Here is a 20,699-nt window from a genome sequence, read left to right on the forward strand (position 1 = left end):
TAAGCAGAAAGGGATCAAATCTTCTTCCGAGTAGATTTCGGAAGGACTTTGCGAGAGCCCAGAGAACTATTCCTTAGGACTATTTTAAAAACTACTAGGAAGTCTGACATAATAGTATAGCATAATAGAATAGAATAGAATAGAATAGAATAGAATATTAACTAAACACAAAGTATTGTTCAAGTTTAAGATGTTAAGTGTGGGAAATGCAGGTGTGTACTAGATAAGGCGGTTCTAACAAAGATGTTATCTGCTTTCTTTATGAACTGTTAACTCTTCTTGATTAATGTTTTAAGATTTCGATATTTTGGCCAACAGAAAGACATGCTCTTACCCTTCACAATAGGGTGGTGTATTCTATTTTTGCTCGTCACTGTAGTACAAAGTAAGAATGTACTACAAGAGGTAAATTTGTTTTTCTCCTTGCGTGAACATAACAATGGACATTTTTGAATGTTAAGTGGAAATTCATTTTTAATCAGGTATTTCCTTACTGGTCCAGAGTGGGATGCAATAGGGGATAAAAGTGTTTCATGCAGAAAGTAAAACAAATACAGCACTTTGGTGGTAAGGACTCAAGACTCGTATGCATTTCCTTTTGTGCCTGTTAAGCCTTGCGTTTAGCTGTCATACTGTCATTTAAAGTTCAGGAATAATATGATGAAAGTATTGTAGGTTAGGTCTCTGAATTCCATTATTTTAAAACAATCTTAAAATAATCACAGAGACACACACATATATGGTGCTGTAGTACAATTAAAATATTGGCAGCCTCTACAGCTTTGTATGCTGCATTTACAACCTTGTGCTCTAGGCTTGGATTTCATGGATAATATGCTGGATCTCACAAAGAAAAGTGCTTTATGGCACTGAACAGAGGGAGAGCAGCTTTTACAATTTATTGTAATAGCAGATGGTGGAACAAGTGAAAGGTTGATGGTAAAATCACATCCAACATTCCATCTAACAGCCCCTTTAAAGTCTAACCGAACTTAATTTCTTCCCAAAGGACTGAAAATCTTGGATCTGTGATTTCTTTCACTTTTATTTCTCTTGTTACCTTTAGGGCATAAGAAATTTTTCTGAAGTGCGAGGCAGAATCAATACTGCAATATCAAGTGAACCTCTGTTAAACATCCAGCTGTATTTTCCCTGACCAGTAATTTGGGGTGTTCATTGTGAGGAGGTGAAAGGAGATCAAGTTTCTGAAAGATGCTGTAGACATCAGTTAAATCTGAATTGTGGTTCAACATTAGCGGTTCAAAAATAAATTCAAAGCACAAAAATATCCTTTCACAGTCCTGACTTCATCACAGGTTAAAATGACATTACAGTTCCTGAATCTATTATTCTATCAGCGACTGTGCTCAATCTAAAGCAGTGCCGACCTACTAAATGTGCAATTTGTCTCTGTACAGTTCCAGATTTTCAAAGTCCAGGTGGTTTACATTTGCTGTAAAAATGGTGACACTGACAGGAAGCATTGAATTAGCTGACTTGGGTTTGTCTGCAAGCTACATCAGCCTGGAGATAATCTATCTGGACCATTAGCTTCGCTGACACACTTGACTTCATCTAATTCCCTGACACTAGGGATTGACCAGAGCAGATAACATCTGATGTCTTTGTGTTATTAATTGTGGATTACCTTATGTGGCCGTACTGTTGACTCATTTGAATCCTCTCTAATATTATTTCTTATCGCTTTGTGATTTATCACTGGCTGGGTTTGGCCCGCGGCTTTACGTTGATTCTTTCAGGTTCACTGTTGATTTACATATTCATGAGGAGAAGGTTCATTGCAACCCACAGATGAAGCTGCCAGATGCTCCTTTGATACAAGAAAGTGTTTTAATTATAGCAAATTACATATTTTTGACATTCAAACCTTGGTGGATGGTTAACAAGATACTTATCCATAACATATAAAAAGTAACAAGCTTTTAATTTCAACCTTCAGTAGCTTCAAAGGTTACAAATAGACTTTGTATTATATGCTAGTTCCACCTTATATCATCTTCTGCATATTTATTGTTTATTTTTGGCGATAGCATATCAGTTCCAGTTATATTTTTAGAAATACTGTATTCCACATTAATAAGAGAAATGGTGGGGTCCGAACTGAATACATAATACTATGCTGTAAACAGGGCTGTTTTAAATATGTACATATGTTGTAAGGTTGTGGACCATACAATAAGACCAGTAAAGTTATACAGTATGTTTTAAAATTGCTTTGCATATAAGGTTTGACATCAATAGAAAAAATCATTGCAAAAAAACCAAAAAAACAACAACAATAATAGAAATGTTCTGTAGCCAAAGCTGGGAGTGGTGTTTTCGCCTAAGATTGGGACAGCTGCTGATGAAACAGATGAAAAGTTGTTCTTATTGTTATATTTTCTACTCTGCTTGGAGGTCACCCACATAATAGTTACCTATAGGGTAACTGCATCAACAAGTCTGCAAGGTCACAACAAATTGGAGGGCATGTGAGTGTGTGGTGTTGCTTTCACTGTCTGATGATGACATTTATTTCATTCCGACTAAGACCGTCAAATACTTGTGGACATGGCAAAGTACAACAATACTATAATGATGTCTTGATGTCAAAATAGAAGACATAGTGCATATGCAAACTTAAAATGACAGGTTTGTTTCACTTTGTCTTGTCACTTGTTAATTTTTCTTTTCACTGGTAAATGTGGAAAGTGAGAAAAGCTGTCAAGTTAGTGATAGGAAAGAATCTATTTCTGAATAAACTCCATATCACAAACTTACCTTCAAAAGCAGAGACCTATATATCAGGAGCAATTTACAGTAAAACACTGATATTCCTGCCTCCAGAGAAGAATCAAGGATCCCGTAAATGAGCCAAAAAAAATTAGATTACATGTGAATATTTCATCTACTTCAGCTGTAGCAATAATAAAATGAAGGTTTATGTCCCAACCCTATCCAACACACAGTGCAAGTTCGACAACTGCTAAAAACGTGCTGACAAATACGGGTATATTCTGACACTGTCAGCTGAAATACTCTCTAACATAAACATAAAAATTCTCAAACAGCATTCAGTAAGCTGACAAACATAAATCCATGAATCTTTTCAAGCGGCTGATGAAATTTTAATTGACGATCAGTGTCTGATGGTTAGGCTTTTGTCTGAGCCATGTGGGTATCCGCCTTCCTTTCTGGCATCAAGCTGTGACTACTAGTGTCTGATAAGAAAAACCACAGACTAAAACAACTGCTTCCAATAGCAAACTTCGCGCTGATATCATTACAATTTAATGATATGATTCAATTAATTTTTGAGAAGGACACTGACAAAGAACTCAGTGTGCCACATTTTGACTCAGTTAAATGGGAGAAAACACGACCATAAGATTTCACCTTTTTTCATGGGGAAAACAAAACAAAGGGGAATGCAAAATAATAAATAAACTATTGGATATTTGAAATATCTATTCATCCACCCATTTTATAGCATAAATCAGTCACTGTGGTGTTGGCCACAACTGTTTATTCCAACTACAAGACTGTAGAAGGCATTTGGAGCAGTGACTCTGGTAACAGACATTGTATAGTATGCCACAATAACAAATGCACAGGTAGCCACAGATGAAAGCCGTCTCACTTTTTAACTACTCTACTGCCCTCCTTTTTCTGTAGCACACCCAAGATAAAGGACAGAAAGGAGATATATACTCATTACTGTTACTAACACCAACCCCAAGCATCAGGACACCTCACTGACTTCACTTTTGATCCAGATTTTTAACTTTAAAGGTTCATGTGCAGGGTGCGACAAAACAGATTTTTATCAATTATCCTTTTTATAAAAACTATTGAGCAACTCAGAGAGACAACAGAGAGATGCACACAGGGCATCCTAAATGATTACAGCACTCTGACTTCTGGGATACTGGAGAATGCTATCAGTCAGTTATAATTACTTCAGAATGCTGCTGTACAACTGCTTACTAAAACCAAAAGGAGAGTATACAACATGCCAATTTTTAAGACTTTAGCAGTTGCCTGTTATCTTTCTCATCGGTTTGAAATAGCTCTTTAATATTTTATGACGGTGGTAGTGTGCACCATAGACTATAGATGATAAATGCTTTTAATTTATAGACCACAAAGCCTTCTTGGATGGTCTTGGTTCTTTTGCTGTTTCTAAAAGCACAGCAGAAACATTTGATGATGCTCTATACAGCCATTATACTCCAAACCATTGGAGCTGCCTTTCTGACTATTTGAGAGAAACTGAAAAAAGCAGTACTTATAAATATTGACAGTTTAATCTGGATTTAATTAAATGTTTTATTGCTTTTAAAATATTTGAAATCACTTCTGCCAAGGAGCTTGTTTTTGTTGATGTTTGTTTGTCTGTTGGTCATTCTGTTAGCATGGATAGAAACTGTTAGCATGGATAGAAACTGAAGAGGCAGTTTTTATGAAGCTTGAAAAGAGATGGGCTAGAGGAAGAGCTCACTATGTTTGATACGGATCTGGTGCTATTTAGAAATGTATTATTATTTTGTCTTACTCTATTTTACTTTTCTTCATACTTTTCATAGCACCACTAGCTCTTGGCAAGTGGTTTGTGAGTATTTGCAAGGAAGTTAACATCTTCTGTGCAAACTACAAGTGACTGTGGCAACCTGCTGTGACCAAAGCAATTGCAACAAAGTTTTCAGAGCAACGTAGCTTTAGGGACCAATTTCACTCAGTGACTGACAGTAGCCAACTGCAACTACTCACCAGTCAGTTGGGGAATACTGAATTTTCAATACCAGCTGGCAGTTGCCAGGGTGTCGCTGACAGGTCTCTAGACCTGTGTGAGAGGGGCCTAAAACAAAAGGATGGTTTATGTCATGAATGGTAACACCAAAGGTTTTGCAGAGTTTTGATGCACTATTGTGAGCTAATGTTTAATGTTACTCTGTTGTTCTTAAAATATTCCAATTTATGAGTGTACCTGGTGTTATTATTTTTTAATAAACGATTAGGATGTTTAATCAGAGCATTGACTTTTGTGGAAGCCTGCACTCTATGACTGCGCTTATGGCTTCAAATCAAACCAATGTGAACAATTAATTTTGGAATTCTTTTATGAATTATTCTAACATTTGTAATTTGTAAAAGTATTTGCATTTGTTTTTGTTATGTAGTTAATACATTTGCCACTTTTTAAAAGTTCCAGTTCTTAATAGCAGTAATACAGTATAAGTAATATTGCAGTTAAGACATTTGAAGAAAGTGCTGCTTCCTTTTGATAACTGGCAATGCCATCCTTGGAGCTGTGCACATTTGCTAGTGTTGCTGTTCAAGAGTTGACACATAAAAAGAGTAGTTGCCATTCAACTTATATGTATACCATGTCCTACCTGTAGGCTGTACAGCATTCAATCTTGTAAGCTGGTATTTTTCAAGAATCTAAAAATCCCCATCAGGAAGAGAACAATTTAATGCACTCAGTGCATGGAGGTTAGAGAATAATGTCTCTCATTCTATAGCTTGAACTGTATGTGGGCAATATCCTTTTTCTTTGTAAGCCATACACATAAATTGGATATAGCAGGATTTAGAGTACTTTAAATTCTTACAACTATTCCACCCTTCATTGTCCAGAGTTCAATTTAATAGGGTGGAGTAGAGCAGATCTGAAAGTTGCTGTATTCGACTTATGTGGATGAAAACATTGCTTGGCCTCAAGGGTGAATGCTCAGTTGACTTAAACGCTGCACTTTTACTGCAACAGCGTCTTCAATTCACTGAATTCTTTTGAAGTAGAGCTGCAGTTCCAGATTGAACAAAGAACTTTTGACTAGATGGAGAACCAAAGACAGAGGCATACAGGAGACAGACAGAAAATGTCTCTGTTGTGTAAGAATGGCTGTGGGGTTGTACACAAACTGTCTCTCACTGTTCTGACAGTGCAGCAGAAGTTTATGTTTTTGTCAGTTCCTGCCTCGGTGGATTCCAGAAGAAATTATTCTTGTTTATGGGTAACTTAATTTTTCATTATAATGTTTGGTTATAAAGAAGTTACCATAATTAAGGTTACCATCATTAAAAATGAAACAAAGAAGAAGTGATTGTCAAAAAAAGGAGTGACCAGTTGAAAAACCAACCTGATCTCAGAGAAATGAGCTGCACTAAAACAACTTTCCTCTCCTTCTGTATATGCCCCCTTAGGGAGGAAAGATGAAGTCCAACACCTGAGAGATAAAATATGTTCTTACAGCATATATGAAGAGCTTAGGCGAAAAAGAAAACTTTGTTTGCTGCTTGAATGTCAAACATTAGTGTGTTAGATAGTCAAAGAAACTGCTTTTTAAACAGCTGAAATGTTTGTTCGGCCAGGTTACAATTATCACTATTGCAACTTGTTTCATCAGAAAAGCTGACCTCTCTGGCACCTCGATCTCATTTCAGCATCTTAGAACAGAGGTAATTCCAACTGTGCAGTAATGGGAGAGAATTGTTTTGTTAATGCATTCACTGTGTTCTCTGAACGACCTGCAGCAATCTGCCTTCTAGTTCCTGCACTCCAAATTCATAAAATCTGCTTATTAGAATTCTGCCACAAGTCCAGCTGAATTCCTTGAAGCCATTAGTGGTTGCTGAAAATGGTTTGGGCTGGCCTCAGCATCAATTGTAATGACAAGGACAGGGTGCCAAGGAGAATCAATGCTTCTCTGTGGCTCAAGAATTAAACTGTAACAGCAAGACTGCTCCCGCTGAATGCCGGACTCCCGTCTTTTTCAACCACTTAATTGATCAAGGTTTTATTTATCTTGTCACAAGATGTTAACCTAATTTGTTTTCCCATTTGCTCACAAAGCACCTTCATTGAACAGCCATGTTAACAATCCAGATGTATTTCTTTCTCAGCTTTGAACACAGTTACGAGATTGTGCTTTTACATATAGATGTTACACTTTTAAACTTTTATAAGTAATTATCATATCAAACCTCATTTTAGTGTTATTATTTCCCACTATACATATGCATAGGGAGATTTTCTTTGTAGACTATTATTCTGTTTGTGTGTGAATAGCTAAAATGATTCCCTCTCCCTTTCTTCTTTATGAACAAAGCAGTGGTGCATCATGCACTTGTTTTCTTTTTTACTCTCCAACTATGCAAAAATGTAATTGGGTGATATCTTTTACTGCAATACCTCCTGCATGCATTTCCATTACATTTCTGTCATAAAATACCCTCCTCACTGTTGCCAACTTAAATGGAATGTCAATACTTTGTGTGTGCAATGGGGAGCGTGGAAATGAGCTTAACACTGGGACCCATAAACATAAAGTTTAATGCCACCACCCATGAAAGGGCCAATCACAACATAGCTTTGCAAATCAAAGAATAATAATCACATAATTTCTTGCCTAGCCTTCTCAATAGCTTAATATAAATAACTTAGTAGCACCCTCTCGTGCGCTTTCATTTCCTATCATCACCAATTTCCTTCTATCTTGGCCCCAAACGCTTTGCCTCTTTACCCTCCAAAGCCTGTTGTATATTCGTTTTCCAAGCTCTTTTTTCATTTATTATATGGACAAAAAAAAGACCAAAATATAGAATAAAATCGGATTATCTTGTACAAAGAAGAGACTAAATTGTAGAATAACAGAGAGCACTTCTCAGCTGATGTCAGTCTGATGTCCAGAGGGGAATTCCCCACACAGGGACACTTTATAGGCTCATTTGCATTACTAGAGCTCCAACTGTAAGTCAGTAGGCTGCTGAGAAGGAGACTTCCATGCCAGCACAGGGTGATTATAGCTGTAATATATTAACCAATAGCGAACAATTTTAAAGACAAGTCAGATGATAATGTGATTGATAAGCCTTTCCTGTAAGTGAACACTACCATGTGCTAATTCTCATGTATTAGCTGTTCAGACCAATCTACAGTTTGTTCTTCCACTGCCAGCTTTGTAGGTGTCCCCCTATCCATCTCATGAAAGAGATTTTTTAATTAAAATTTCACATCAAATCTTCCTAAATACAAATTGTGTTGATATTTTGATATGATTAGTTAATAAATAAACAAGTAAATTGCTAAGTTGATAAAAAATGATTGAAGAAATGCTTGAATAAGTCATTTGCAAACTGTAATGCATTATGTGTCATACCATCTTCATAAGTCTTGCTAGTCACAAGATAAACATCATGTAGTTCTCTTAGCGGTAGACACACACATACACAGAACTTGTTGAGAAATTAATGTTTTCTCGTAATGTCAAGGAAGAGTGCATACAGTGGAATCTCCAAGGTAATTAAACAGAATTAAAGGTCTGCTGTGACTGGAAAAGCTTGGCAGGAATAGACTAATGGTAAAGTTAATTAAGGTGTGTTTTATCCCCCTAATGAAACTCATCTTCTCAGCCCACGGTATAGAGGAAAGTTCAAAAGAATAGCTTTACAAGTCCAGAGAGACTTTTAGCAATATGTTGTTATTCTTACCTGTACATGTTGGTCATTAAAGAACATTTTCACTGGGTTTACCAATGTAAAAACACTACCTTGTTATTGATTAACCCCCACCAGTTTGTCTGTGTGTTTTCAATTAGCTGTTCCAGAAAAAACAATAGACCTTTTTATCTTACATCTTGACATTTTCAACTTAAGAGCTTCTATAAAATCATGGTTTTATTTTGCAGATACCTTAAAAATATATAGATCCTACCTCCAAAAGAACAAAACCTAGATCTCAAAGTGTAAGTGCACTGCTTCCAAACTAATATGTTACCAGTGTCAGAGTGCCAAAAACTAAAGTTCCTTGAGACTAACGCCATAAGCGCGTCAATCCCTATAGATTCCCTTGATAAGAGAGCAGACATGTTTAGATACTGGTACATGAAAAATTATTTCAGTCTTCATATCAAGATTCACCCTTCATAACAACTGTATGAGAGGTGAATGTTTTAAATAATGACCCATTTAAATTTTATTAAGGCTACATAGGGATGCTAACAACTTGACATTTAAGGCCACAAGTACTTGGACCTGCAGGCTATCTGCTGTGCATCACGTGAAAAGAGTCTCTGAACTGGACCCCTAAACCATGTTTGTGATATTGGTTGGTTTTGAAGATTTTTTATTGCAGTATCAAACAAACAGTGTGGCCAACTCAGTGGTTAGTTGTTCTGAAATTCCATGTCATTAATCAGCAGGTATCTTTGTTTGTATGACACACCCATAAACGGACATGCTAGTGCTTGTAATTCACCTTTTTATTAAAATACGTTCCCTCCCAGTTCCCAAAGACAGGAAAAAAAGATGTGGAAGACCAAATTCTTTGTACGATATAAGAATCAACATATAGAACAAATGAATACTGTTTTTACCAGTATTCATTTGTGGACATTTTTCATGAGAGGACACAATATATTTCGTTGCTTTTGTGCCAGTCAGTCTAGAAGAAAAAGCAACATATATTTTTTGCTTTATTGCTATTAATCATTGGTATACAGGAAATCTTTAACGTTTATATCCAAAGATACTAGGTAATGAGTCTTGATGTGGTGTGAAAGTACTCCTGTCCATCAAGGATCAGAAGTGATACTTTGTTGAATGTAGCAATGGTTTCTGGGGAAAGTACAGAGAAACCCTGTTTTAAATTCCCTCAGGAAAACAAGTGAGGGAAGTATATACAATATATTCACTTGTGATGAGTGCTACCATCTCTCATAAAAAGGGGTCTTTTTGTCTAATAAGGGTCTTTACTGGTCATGGCAGATGAACAGCCTGAGACATGGCAACAAATAATGCATTTTTCAACTGCTGTTTCTGTGTATAGTGGTTTTGCGCCATTTTTGCACCATGCCTCTAGTCATAAATTTCCAAAAAGCAACTACAACAGGCTGCTGTGATTACTCTGTGATGTGACACTGGTTTAATTTAGTGTTTCAGTTTTTTTGACAACACTGTAAATTGCTGAAATACTGCCAATGTGAGATTTTCACTCAGTCATGTTAACCTTGGTCTCTTTAGCCTCAAAACCCATTCATTAAATTGTAAGCCAAATAAAATTCCCCTTCAAAGATCAACATCATCATCGCTATTTGCCATTTACCAGTTTATCTTTTGAGATAACATTGTGTTTTATTTGTTTTAATAGATATAATGATTTGACAATGAGAGTTAGAAGTCCAGTTATTAACGCTAATGGTCAGTTCTAATAAATTTGCACACCACTAAGCTGTAGCATTAGAAGTATAAAGAATAAAATATAAATGCAAGAGCAGAGTCGTTACTAATAGATCTGATCTTTTACTATTTTCTGTTCAGATATTGGGAACTCTATCGAAACCTAATGTTACTGCCAGCACTTAATCAATCTAAATAACCTGCTTTATTCATGCACCTTATTTTTGTTGTCAGTGTTGACAGAATCACACACTGCAACCAAGAGTTTACCACAATCACTCTGACTATATCGAGTGAAAAATGATCAATTACAATGTTGCCAACTCTCACTTCCCCTCTCTCTGTCACTTATCACACCGGTGATAAATGGCTAGGTACTAATAAATAATCTCACATTCTGGGCGGTTTATGGAGAAGGACAGCCATTAATTAGAGTGACAGACAAGCGGAATATATTACGAAGATGCATAATGAAATCGGGGTTCTAAGTATTGCTGTACCCTATTCACCCATTTCCATATCTTTCTCAAATAATTGGAAGAATTTGTTGGGGAACATTTGTGAGGAAAAGTTTGTTTTTAACAGTCTAGTAAAAGCAACACCAACACAAGTCTGCACAGTTCCAGTTTATTTAAACTTTTAATAGATTTATACTGTTAAAAGTTTTAAATGAACTAAAATTAATGTTAGCCACTCACTAAGTACTAATTATTTGCTTACTCGAGGGTACAGTGTTTCTGGTAAAATACTTCACCAAGGAGTAAACCTGTTGTGTAAATTGATAGCACATTTTGAAAAATTATGCATCTTTCTCTTTTCATAAAGATGACACATCTAAGCAATGTGGACTAGGTTGCTGTCCAAACTGGTAAACTATATATGGAGTTGGTATATAGACTATGGCCCCAAAGTAACAATAACATGACAGATTAGAAATCTGTATAACTGTTTTAAATATATATCTAAAGTATATTCAATTATATTTAATATATTATTAAATATATTAATATATTTAATAGTATTTGTAATTATTTTACTTCTTGTGAAACTTTCCAAATTGACTTAATATGGCCAGTCGTTTCACAAATGGTTCACCAAGATGGTCTGCCATTTTTGCTTACTATTGAAATGATTGTTGATGAATTTTTTGTTACTACAGGCTACAGAGCAAGATATAGGTATGATTTTTTTGGTTGATACTCCCTAATTTCTCCCTAATATTAAAGGTGATTTTATATATTTTTGTAGGATGGTGATTAAATATGGGGGTTCACTAAAGCAATTTGAGGTTGTACACATTCTTCCTTTGCAAAAAAAAAAGATATTGCTAACATAGTCAAAGAGCATGTTTCTCGTAGAGAATGCTATAATAAAAATATTTCACATTTCCAGTGGTGGATCTAGAAAATCTCACATAGGGGGACAAAGAAGGGGCAAGAGGTCTAGGCAGGGTGGAACATACCTATTCAATAAAGTATGTGAAAATCCCCTATATGTGTAAATCGAGTCAACAAAATAGCCACAAAAACACTTGAATATGATGTATTGTATCATTTTCTCTTCTAAGAAAACAAAGGCTATAACAGGCTTTTGGACAAACAAGCAATTAGTTCTTACAGGTATTTAAAGACATAAAATTTGGTGGCAGCTGGGGGGAGGGCAAGGCTCTACAGCACGGGGGCAGTTACCCCCCTTGACTGCCTATACATATTACTATATAAGAGTATTTATCTATGAAAGGAAAAAAAAATGTTAAACTAAAAGTGAAGTAAGAGTAAGATAAAATTAACACAATAAGCATTCATGATAAAAACATATATAAAAAATGTGGGAAAATATACATATACGTATGTGGATATAACCCTTAAGAGAAGATGACGTGGTTTCTACCCAACTCTGTGTTACATTCTGTAAGTAGCTGTATGACTATAAAAAGCCCCTCTTTCGTTAATATTCAGAATATGTTTCCAGTTTATGTGTGTGCGGTAGCAGTTTACTTGTTTATGACATTTGATTATGATTATTTGTGTGAGTCAAGGCAGTTTTATGCCAAGAACAGCATGCAGCCTGATGGGCTCACTGGCATGTTTCCATTCAGCATAGATGAGCATAGCTCCTAAAAAGTCTCCACCTGTGTTGCATAGCTAAATAAAGCTGTGAGAAGTTAATACATTGGTAGACAAGCTATAAACAGATACCTCTGAATAAGTGCATGTGAGTTAACAGAGACAGACAACTGTCTTAAGTGAGCAAGCTTGGCTAACAATGTGGCCTTTGCTGATAAGAAGCACAAGTTGGATGCTGTGGTTCTGCTACCAAGATAACCCATTTCCTCCTTTCTCTCTGCTTCTGCTCTGTGTTGTTGGTCATCTGGAAGTCAGTTAAAGACAGTGATTTATGCCTGGAACTTCATGCGGCATAGCCTCATTACACACAGCCATTTTGAGAATCAGCAGATAATTACAGTATACATCATAGAGCTCATGGGGCCCAGCAGATTCAGACCATTCCACTAGCCTGTCATTTAGGGCAGAAGGCCCAAGGAAAAACAGGATTCTAACCTCATTTGCTCTTCATTTTATAGAAACTTATGTTAAAATGTGTTGTATATATAGAATTTACTTCCTTAAAAAATTGCTCTACTATAGATAATAACATTTCTGTACCTCCATGATGGTGACTGTTTCTTTGTGTTGTCCATTTGACTGTCCCATTCTTCACTCAAAATCAACTGATTCACGTTTAGATGCTGAATGTTACTCTCACACTTTCAAATTCTTGTTTTTGCAACTCTGTATTTTACTAATGCTATAGCTATGACGGCATTCAACACAAATATCAAAGGTAAACTTCACTGTGAAAGTATAATGTTTTGAAACTAGACTTTTCTGACAGTTCTTCAGAATCATAACCCAGGTTGCTCCAGAAGATAATTTAGTCAAGTGATCTGAACTGAAGTGCACTTAAATGAACTAAATTAATGACATTCAGATTTGGTGCTCACCTCGAAACTGATGCCAGGTTGAAGCATGCATATTCTAGAATTTGTAACTTCATTGCAGAAGCATACAGATCATATCTGCTGCTGTGACTACAGCTATGCTTTCAATCAGAAATAGATTTTTTTGGTTAAACACTTAGAAACAACAATTAGGAAGAACATATTTTCCTAATTTCCATCTTTATTACATGTATGGCTCTTGACAGACATGGATGTAACCTGAACATGACTGGCTGGTGGAGACAGAAAACAGCAAGGCTAGTTTGTTCAGTCAAATAAAGGTGGTATAGAGTTAATTTGAACAGTAAATTCAGTTTAAACAGTGATTAGTAAAAATATATTGTGTTTTTTACTGTTTATATTGGGTTTCGTGGACTCAACTACTTGTATAAATAACAACCAATCTAAAATTACACAGTGAGCAGTTCTAACCTTTTTTTTTCAATCTTCCATGAAGGGAACATTAACTCGTGCCCGAACTGAACTGAACCCTGAATATCTGGACCTTCGTCCTCGAGCTGAGCTGAACCCTGAATATTGGACCCCTTGCACCCCTTTAGTGAGTACTGATGGTCCCATTTCTACTAATCGCTCACTGTAGATTCACTTCATATAGTTCGTTATTTTTTAAAACTCTAATCATTTTGTGTCCCATTTTACCATCAGTGGCATATGAAAGCCTGTTATGATGACGATTTTCTCATTCATGTTTCCATCCTTGTTCAGGCATGTTTCTCTGTGAGACACTGCAGTGAAATAGATTGCAGTTTCTTCATATTTCCTCCTTTTTCTCTATATAATGTTTAAATATGTTTTGCCTCCGAGTAACAGTGACATATTGTACTTACAACATCATTAAATATGGGGCCTAATGTGATGCTAATATTCATGCCATTTTTACTTGAGTAATAAGTATTTGTCTCATTACCTCCATGCTTGGAAAACACAGTGCTTGATAGTCATCTGGGGGTTGGAGGAGGTTGGCTTGTGTTGCTTTGCTTGCACAGTTGTGAATCTTAATGATGTCAGTTTTTCTTACTGTTATCAACCACACTATATCAACATGGAACAGGGGGTTTTGTAAACTTGGACTCCAACCATATTCTGCCTCCATTGCAATCTGCAGTGCTAAGTTTATTTATTTGTGTCCTGTTTTAACGCAGGAATAATTTGCTGCCTGTAAATTACTTACTCATCAGTGTATATTACACACAGCGGTAGTTAGAGGTTAATTTTCTGACCATTTATACAGCATATACCACCTTTGTGTAAAACTACTGTGAATGATTTGATGTTTTTCTTGAAGTTACTTAATGGGAGGCATCGATTAATTGTCTCATGTGCTGTAAGGGCATTGTGGACTAATATGTTTTGCCTTTTAAATTCGAAAGTAGATATATTACATTTAATTTCTTTAATTATTTATTTAACAGCAATATTGTTCACAGTAGTTGTACTCCTTTTCTCAGCATTAAATATTTATTGCAAGTTGCTCACCCTTGGGGTTCACCATCAGCAAATGGGAAAAGATAACAAGGTGTTGGTATAAACACAATGAGGTCTCTCTTACCTGAACTCCCCTGGGTGGGAATCAAGTCCTATGGTACACCATCATGTTGCACTGATTGTACTTCTAGTAGCCAGAGTCAGCACAGACAACAGTTGGAATATTTTATTATCATGGAGCTTGAACCCTCGGGTCATTGTAAAAGCCAGTTTTAAAAATCATTCCTACGTGGACAGTTGATGTAGTGTGAGAGAAAGAGCAGACTGTACACACCATAGGAGCTGAAATTAAATTAAGCGAATGGTCCGCAATGTTTGCCACTTCATGCCTTTTTTGATACTTACATGTCTTTGAGCATAAGATTTTCTTTCACTTCTCATCCCTTCATTTATAACTGCGCTATGTTTAACTTACAGCATTACTGGCCTCAGAGAGAAAGTAGGTGATCAAAATTCCTGAATAAAGTTCCATTCATCATCATATTGTGTATTAATGAACTATGAATGCTGTATATATGTTAATATATATATATAAATATATTTGAACCAATACATTAAACCTACAAGTTAAACAGCAACTCTACTTTTCAAAGTTTGAAAAATGATTCTAATGAGTACGGATCCAGTAGCAACACAGCACCTTTTCAAACAAAAGGATTCATCATTGCGGATCTCTTGTTAGACAAGAATTCATGTTGCATTTCAATAACAAGTGGTACTTTTCTTTTTCGTTAGAGACAGGTTTCTTTTATCATCCTGAGACATATTCCCCAAACATATAAATGGCTGAGGGACCAGTAATATGATAAATGAGGCAGTCCATGTTCTGTGTCTCCCTAAAGTTTATAAAGTCAATATTTGGACTTTAGCCTGATTTAATGAACAGTATTTCTCAGACATCTCTCCCAAGCTGTATTCAGTGGGAGATCTATCTTTCTTTGTTGTAGCACTATGCTGTTTGCTTATTGGGCCTCACCGGACTAAAAAAAAATCTCAAAGACTACTTGCATGCGCATATACACAAATGCATGTGCAAACACACACTATCACCACTGAGGAGGCCCCTTTCTTCCAGCCCAAGAGGGAATGATGACTCTCATTATCGCCTCAAAGCAAGAAGGCCACAGTGCCCCTACTCAGCAGCCCTATTAAGTTACCAGACAGCTTTATTGTATTGGTGTTCGATAATTTCCTTTCCTCTGTCATTTGGAGTGCATCGGGGAGTTGTTGCATGGGGAGAAAGGGGTTGGGAATGTGGCAAGCACTAACGTGAAATGGCACAGCTGGCTGAAAATATTCCCTTCTCTGGTTGGTAAGTGCTTGGGCTGATTGTTTATTGTTTAAGAGTCCTTGGCCACACATGTACATTCATTAATCGTTTAATTGTATTCAGAAATCATGTCTATAGAAATGGAGTATTGCAGTTATCATGTAAACTACGCAATTTATAATTAATATATTCTGTATTCAGTTATGAAGGTTCTATTTGTTTTGCTTGGGCGTAGCTGCGGGAAGTTTATTGTTTCTGTTGATAAGTGAATATAGGGGTGGGATTTAATAAGTTTTCTTCATCCCACTCCTTTTCAGGTACATTTTGTTGTTTGTTTTTGTTTTTTGTGCACTTTATGTTCAACTTTATTGTTGTGCCTGAAATGAACAAATTAAAAAAAAAAAAAAAAAAAAAAAAAAAAAACTAGTCACAACACACATACATCCTCCAGAGTCATTTTAACAGCTGAATGAATTCATTAGCAAATTGGAAAAGTATCCTGCTTTTGTCACAATGATTTATTGGGAGTTTTGTCACTCTGTGGTCCTTAAAATCATAAAGATCAATGTATTTACTGCCATGTGATTATATCCATTGGAAAGTATTGGGGTAGGGGGAATCTAAAACAATCAGGATGCAGGCCACATGTCCCTGTAAGGATAAAAACTACTAGATAAAGGATAAAATTACTAGAATGCATTTAAAAATCAGTTATTTTTCCGTTGTAAATTGCAAGACAGATGCCCTATGTAGTAGGTAACTGATGTTTCAGGGGACTTTGTTTTTTTTTTATGACATCAGATTACTCTTATCTTGTTTCTGATAAGATTGTCTTTAATTATTGTAGTGGCATACTGGAAATTAAGTTTAACATCTATAATTAAGTCTCTGAAAGTACAGGACTGAACAGTAGGTGTAAGAATTTGATGAAACCAGTCTGAGGTAACAGACAAACCACCTACATATTACAGCTGAGAGAGGAAGCCTGTGCCATGGAGCTCCCGGCACACAGTTTTTGTACTGATGTTAATTCCAAAGGAGGTTTGGGTCTCCGCAGTTGCTGAATCATCAAAGTGTCAGCGAAAGTGTACCTCCGTAACCCATTAACCCATTAACCCCTCTCTATAACTTGTGACGGAGCTGCTGTAGTTCCTGAACAGTTCAACTTTGCAAAAACACCACATTACATGATCAACTGATCATGTAATATTAAATAGAGTTGAGCGTGGTGCTGTGATTTGTTCACAAGTCTTTGTAAAGATGCTGCAAAGCTAGGTGCTTTATTTTATACATCTGTCTGGAAGAGACTGTGTGGCCACTTATAGTATACCTGGATTAGAGGATGAAACTTGATCTAACAATGGAGAGAATGTATCGTTAAAACTATGGCGTATGTTGTTGGGAATGCAAGTCCAGCTGCTAAGCTAAGATTATTGATGTATTACTTGCATTTTGATTTAATCAATCTGAAAGTGTCTTGACTAAAAATATTGATAAGAGTAGAAAGGAAAGTAGACCTTCAGACTAATTTTTGTACTCATTAATTTAGGCAGTTTACTCTTACTCCATATAGCAGATAAAACAGCATGTGTGTGTTTTTACATGCTTGAAGTAATCATTGATTTTTGAAAAATTGTGACATATCAGCGACTTTCAGGATTTATACAACATTGCGGTTATGCATGCTTCCTCTTCTAAGGTGACATTAGGCAAACCGTCAGGGACAATCTTTGTAGGTGTTTCTTTGGAAGCTGAAATGAACCAATGTCAGATAGAGTTATAAGGTATACCTGTATATAGGACAACCGTTTTATTCTGTGAAATGTGCTTTATTGTGTGAAATGTACTTATTGATCAAGCTGGAAAATCACATTAGGAAAATGCTATAGATGTATACATCTATTAATGATGACAGTATTTAGACCATGATGAACTGCTTTAAGCAGAGATGAGGAAGAGTGTTTGGCCAGCTATACAATTGCAAAGGGCATTGTAAAATACAACTACACAGCAGTAAATAATGAATTAATCTTTCTGCTGATGATTAACTCCTTTAGTCAGTTTTCAGATTGTGAGATCTCATATGTTTTTAGTTGTTTTGTCTTCGGCAAGTATTCTGTCCAAAGTCAAACAATATCACTAAAAACTAGTCAGTTTTGAATTAAAATGTGTGACCTAATGCACGGGTTTGACACCTGTTTAATAACATAAAAAATCCTTATCTTATTAAACAGCTTCTCATGACATGTAACTATTTGCTCCTAGTTTTTGTAGTGTGGCAATCTTTTTATGGGCACTTTATGGACACATTTTTAAAATACGTTTGGGCTTTTCACATTTTTACTTGGGTCCTATTTACATGTATTTTCTTTTTTCTAGGTAGTTTTCATTTTTCACAGTAACTCCTGCTACTTAGAGAAATAATGAATTAATCAAGTTTTTTTTAAAGTCTAATATAAAAAGACTAGTTAACTTACTTAACTACTCAATAGTGCTCTTTAAGCTCTTACTATAATCTAAGCTTTGCAGCACAATAAAAAAAAATACCACAAAAAAACTGTTCTATATTTTTACAAACCATGTTGACAGAAAAATAAATAAATAAATATAAACTTTAAGGTGAGATTCAACAGTAATCCTGAGAGAGGTGCAGTTGTCATTGTGAGTGTTTGCCTGAGACTATGTCTCAATCAGGTATAGCAGAGAAATGCTCCACAGACTGCAAAGTGAAAAGATGTGATAAAGACCAGATAGTGGAGGATATGCCTGGGGTAATTTTACTTTATATGAAACCAGCTCTGTGCTATCCTAAAATTTCAAATGATATTGCCTATGTGCAGTACATTATTATGCTTTAGTCAGCCTTTCCACTTCTTGAGCACTGATGTCAATTCATAATGGGAAAAACTCTAATAATTTTGTGTTATGGTACGGTACAAGGTAGATAAAATCATTGGAGTTATGCCACAAATTCTTGCCTTAGGAAGAATGAATTTGTTTACATTTAGGAATTACAAAAAAATACAAATTGTTCAGATGTATTCCAAAACACATATATGCTTTATCTGTTGTTTGCCATTCTTTTGTCCTATCCTATATCATTTTTATCCTTTCTAATATTAATGTTGAAGTTGCACAACACATACTGAGCAATCAATGAAATTTTAACTACTTGTTTAAAATCATAAGGCAGTAGGAAAGTCTGGCATAATGGAAATAGCCTTGATTAAACTGCAGTGGCTTAGTATGACACGCTACTTACTCTTCTTACTATTTGACTTTATGTGAAGGTCAGTTTGGCCATTAGCTAGATCAGCCTAACACTGTGTGCCCCACCTCTCCACTCCAATTCTTCTCATCTACTCTCTCCTCTCTTCTCCTCCCCTCTCCACAGTCTGAAGAGAGATGTGATGGGGCTAAATTTATCTTCACAGAAACCAAAGCTAAGATGTTAAAAGAGAACTCCTGCCAGCTTGGTAACTGACTGCTGATCGTGATCAGCTTCACCTTTGCGAGGCGCCTGTCAAAATAACATGCACCCTTTTCTCTTTTACCCTTCTCTCCATCCTTCTTTCTTTTTTATCCTCTTTCTCAACTCAATCCTCCAATCCCCTGTTTTATTAACAACAGAGCTGGTGGCTAGTGATAACTGGTCACTCCTCAAGGCGCTGAAAGGCAAGGACACTCTATTATCCTAGCTAGATGGATGGGTTGAAATATTGCCTGCAAGTGGTAGAGCCTGCCAAATCATCCAGTCTTAAAACCCCTTTGTCTCTGACAAGGAGGAACATTAGTGAGAGAGCCAGGTTCATGGATAAAGATACACTTCTCTGTATTCGACATGGAGAGAATAAAACCGATGAGGAAGTGCATGTGTGCTGATAGGTCAAGAAATTCAAAATATGCATAATGGCTCTGTTTTCTCCCTGTATCTGCAAAACGTCAAGTGCAGGTTTTCATAGTTTGTCTTAAGGTATAGAATAGTCGCTTAGATTCTTTAATTTTTGTGCTATTTCAATATGAATCATGAACCAATTAGCAACCACTTAACAAAAAACAGGACCAATAATGGGGACTAGAGAAGATGCAAAAATGTCTAGGTCAAATTTTGTGTTGCAGGTGGACAGAGGTAGCAGTGGCCCCAGATGCCATAGATATTTATGTACGCCATGCATATACAGTATGTACTGTACTGTACTGTACACATGGCATATAGACATACCAGTGGACGCCATGCTACATAACTATAGCCTCAGACATAACACAGACACATAAACATGGAGGATGCAGAATAACCACATTCATATTTTTTGCCATTAAAAGCCATACAATTTTGTTGCTTTGTTTCAGACTGCAGTTAGTGGGTAAAAATGTTTTAACTTGAAATTTGGGGTGAGCATCACTAAAATAATGTTCGTGGAAGTCAGTAATTGTGAATGTTGTACACTTACAAAAACAGCAGCACAGCAGCTGCACCTTATACAAAGTAGTGCCACAATCTTGTGTTGTGTGCTTCTTAAGGTTGTAGACAGACACAGGGTTTTCTGTTATTTTTTCATGTATTATTCTTGTATGCAATATAATTTTACCCCTATTTTTATTAAGTAATTGAATCAAGAACATTGTGCTACACATCGTGCAGTCAAACAATCATGCACAAGAACAATATATGAAAATGTTATTATTATGACAATATAGTAAGAAAATTTGACCTCAATATTCACTGCTACTGAAAATCCACTT

General features: G+C 36.0%; 1 protein-coding gene across 6 annotated transcripts in view; it reads left to right on the forward strand.

Annotated features, from left to right (window-relative positions):
* The window catches only part of pcdh9 (protocadherin 9), a 187,978-nt gene that overhangs the window by 41,833 nt on the left and 125,446 nt on the right, over positions 1–20,699 (forward strand). For 4 of the 6 annotated variants that reach the window (XM_025905505.1, XM_013271651.3, XM_005466856.4 and 1 more), the window contains exon 3: positions 13,638–13,739. The exons of the other annotated variants lie outside the window; for them this stretch is intronic. In XM_025905505.1, the coding sequence (XP_025761290.1) occupies positions 13,638–13,739 (102 nt within the window). The remainder of the gene's footprint in view (positions 1–13,637; positions 13,740–20,699) is intronic. 6 annotated transcript variants of the gene reach the window in all.

The sequence above is a fragment of the Oreochromis niloticus genome, linkage group LG1, assembly GCF_001858045.2.
Source record: "Oreochromis niloticus isolate F11D_XX linkage group LG1, O_niloticus_UMD_NMBU, whole genome shotgun sequence".
Taxonomy (NCBI): domain Eukaryota; kingdom Metazoa; phylum Chordata; class Actinopteri; order Cichliformes; family Cichlidae; genus Oreochromis; species Oreochromis niloticus.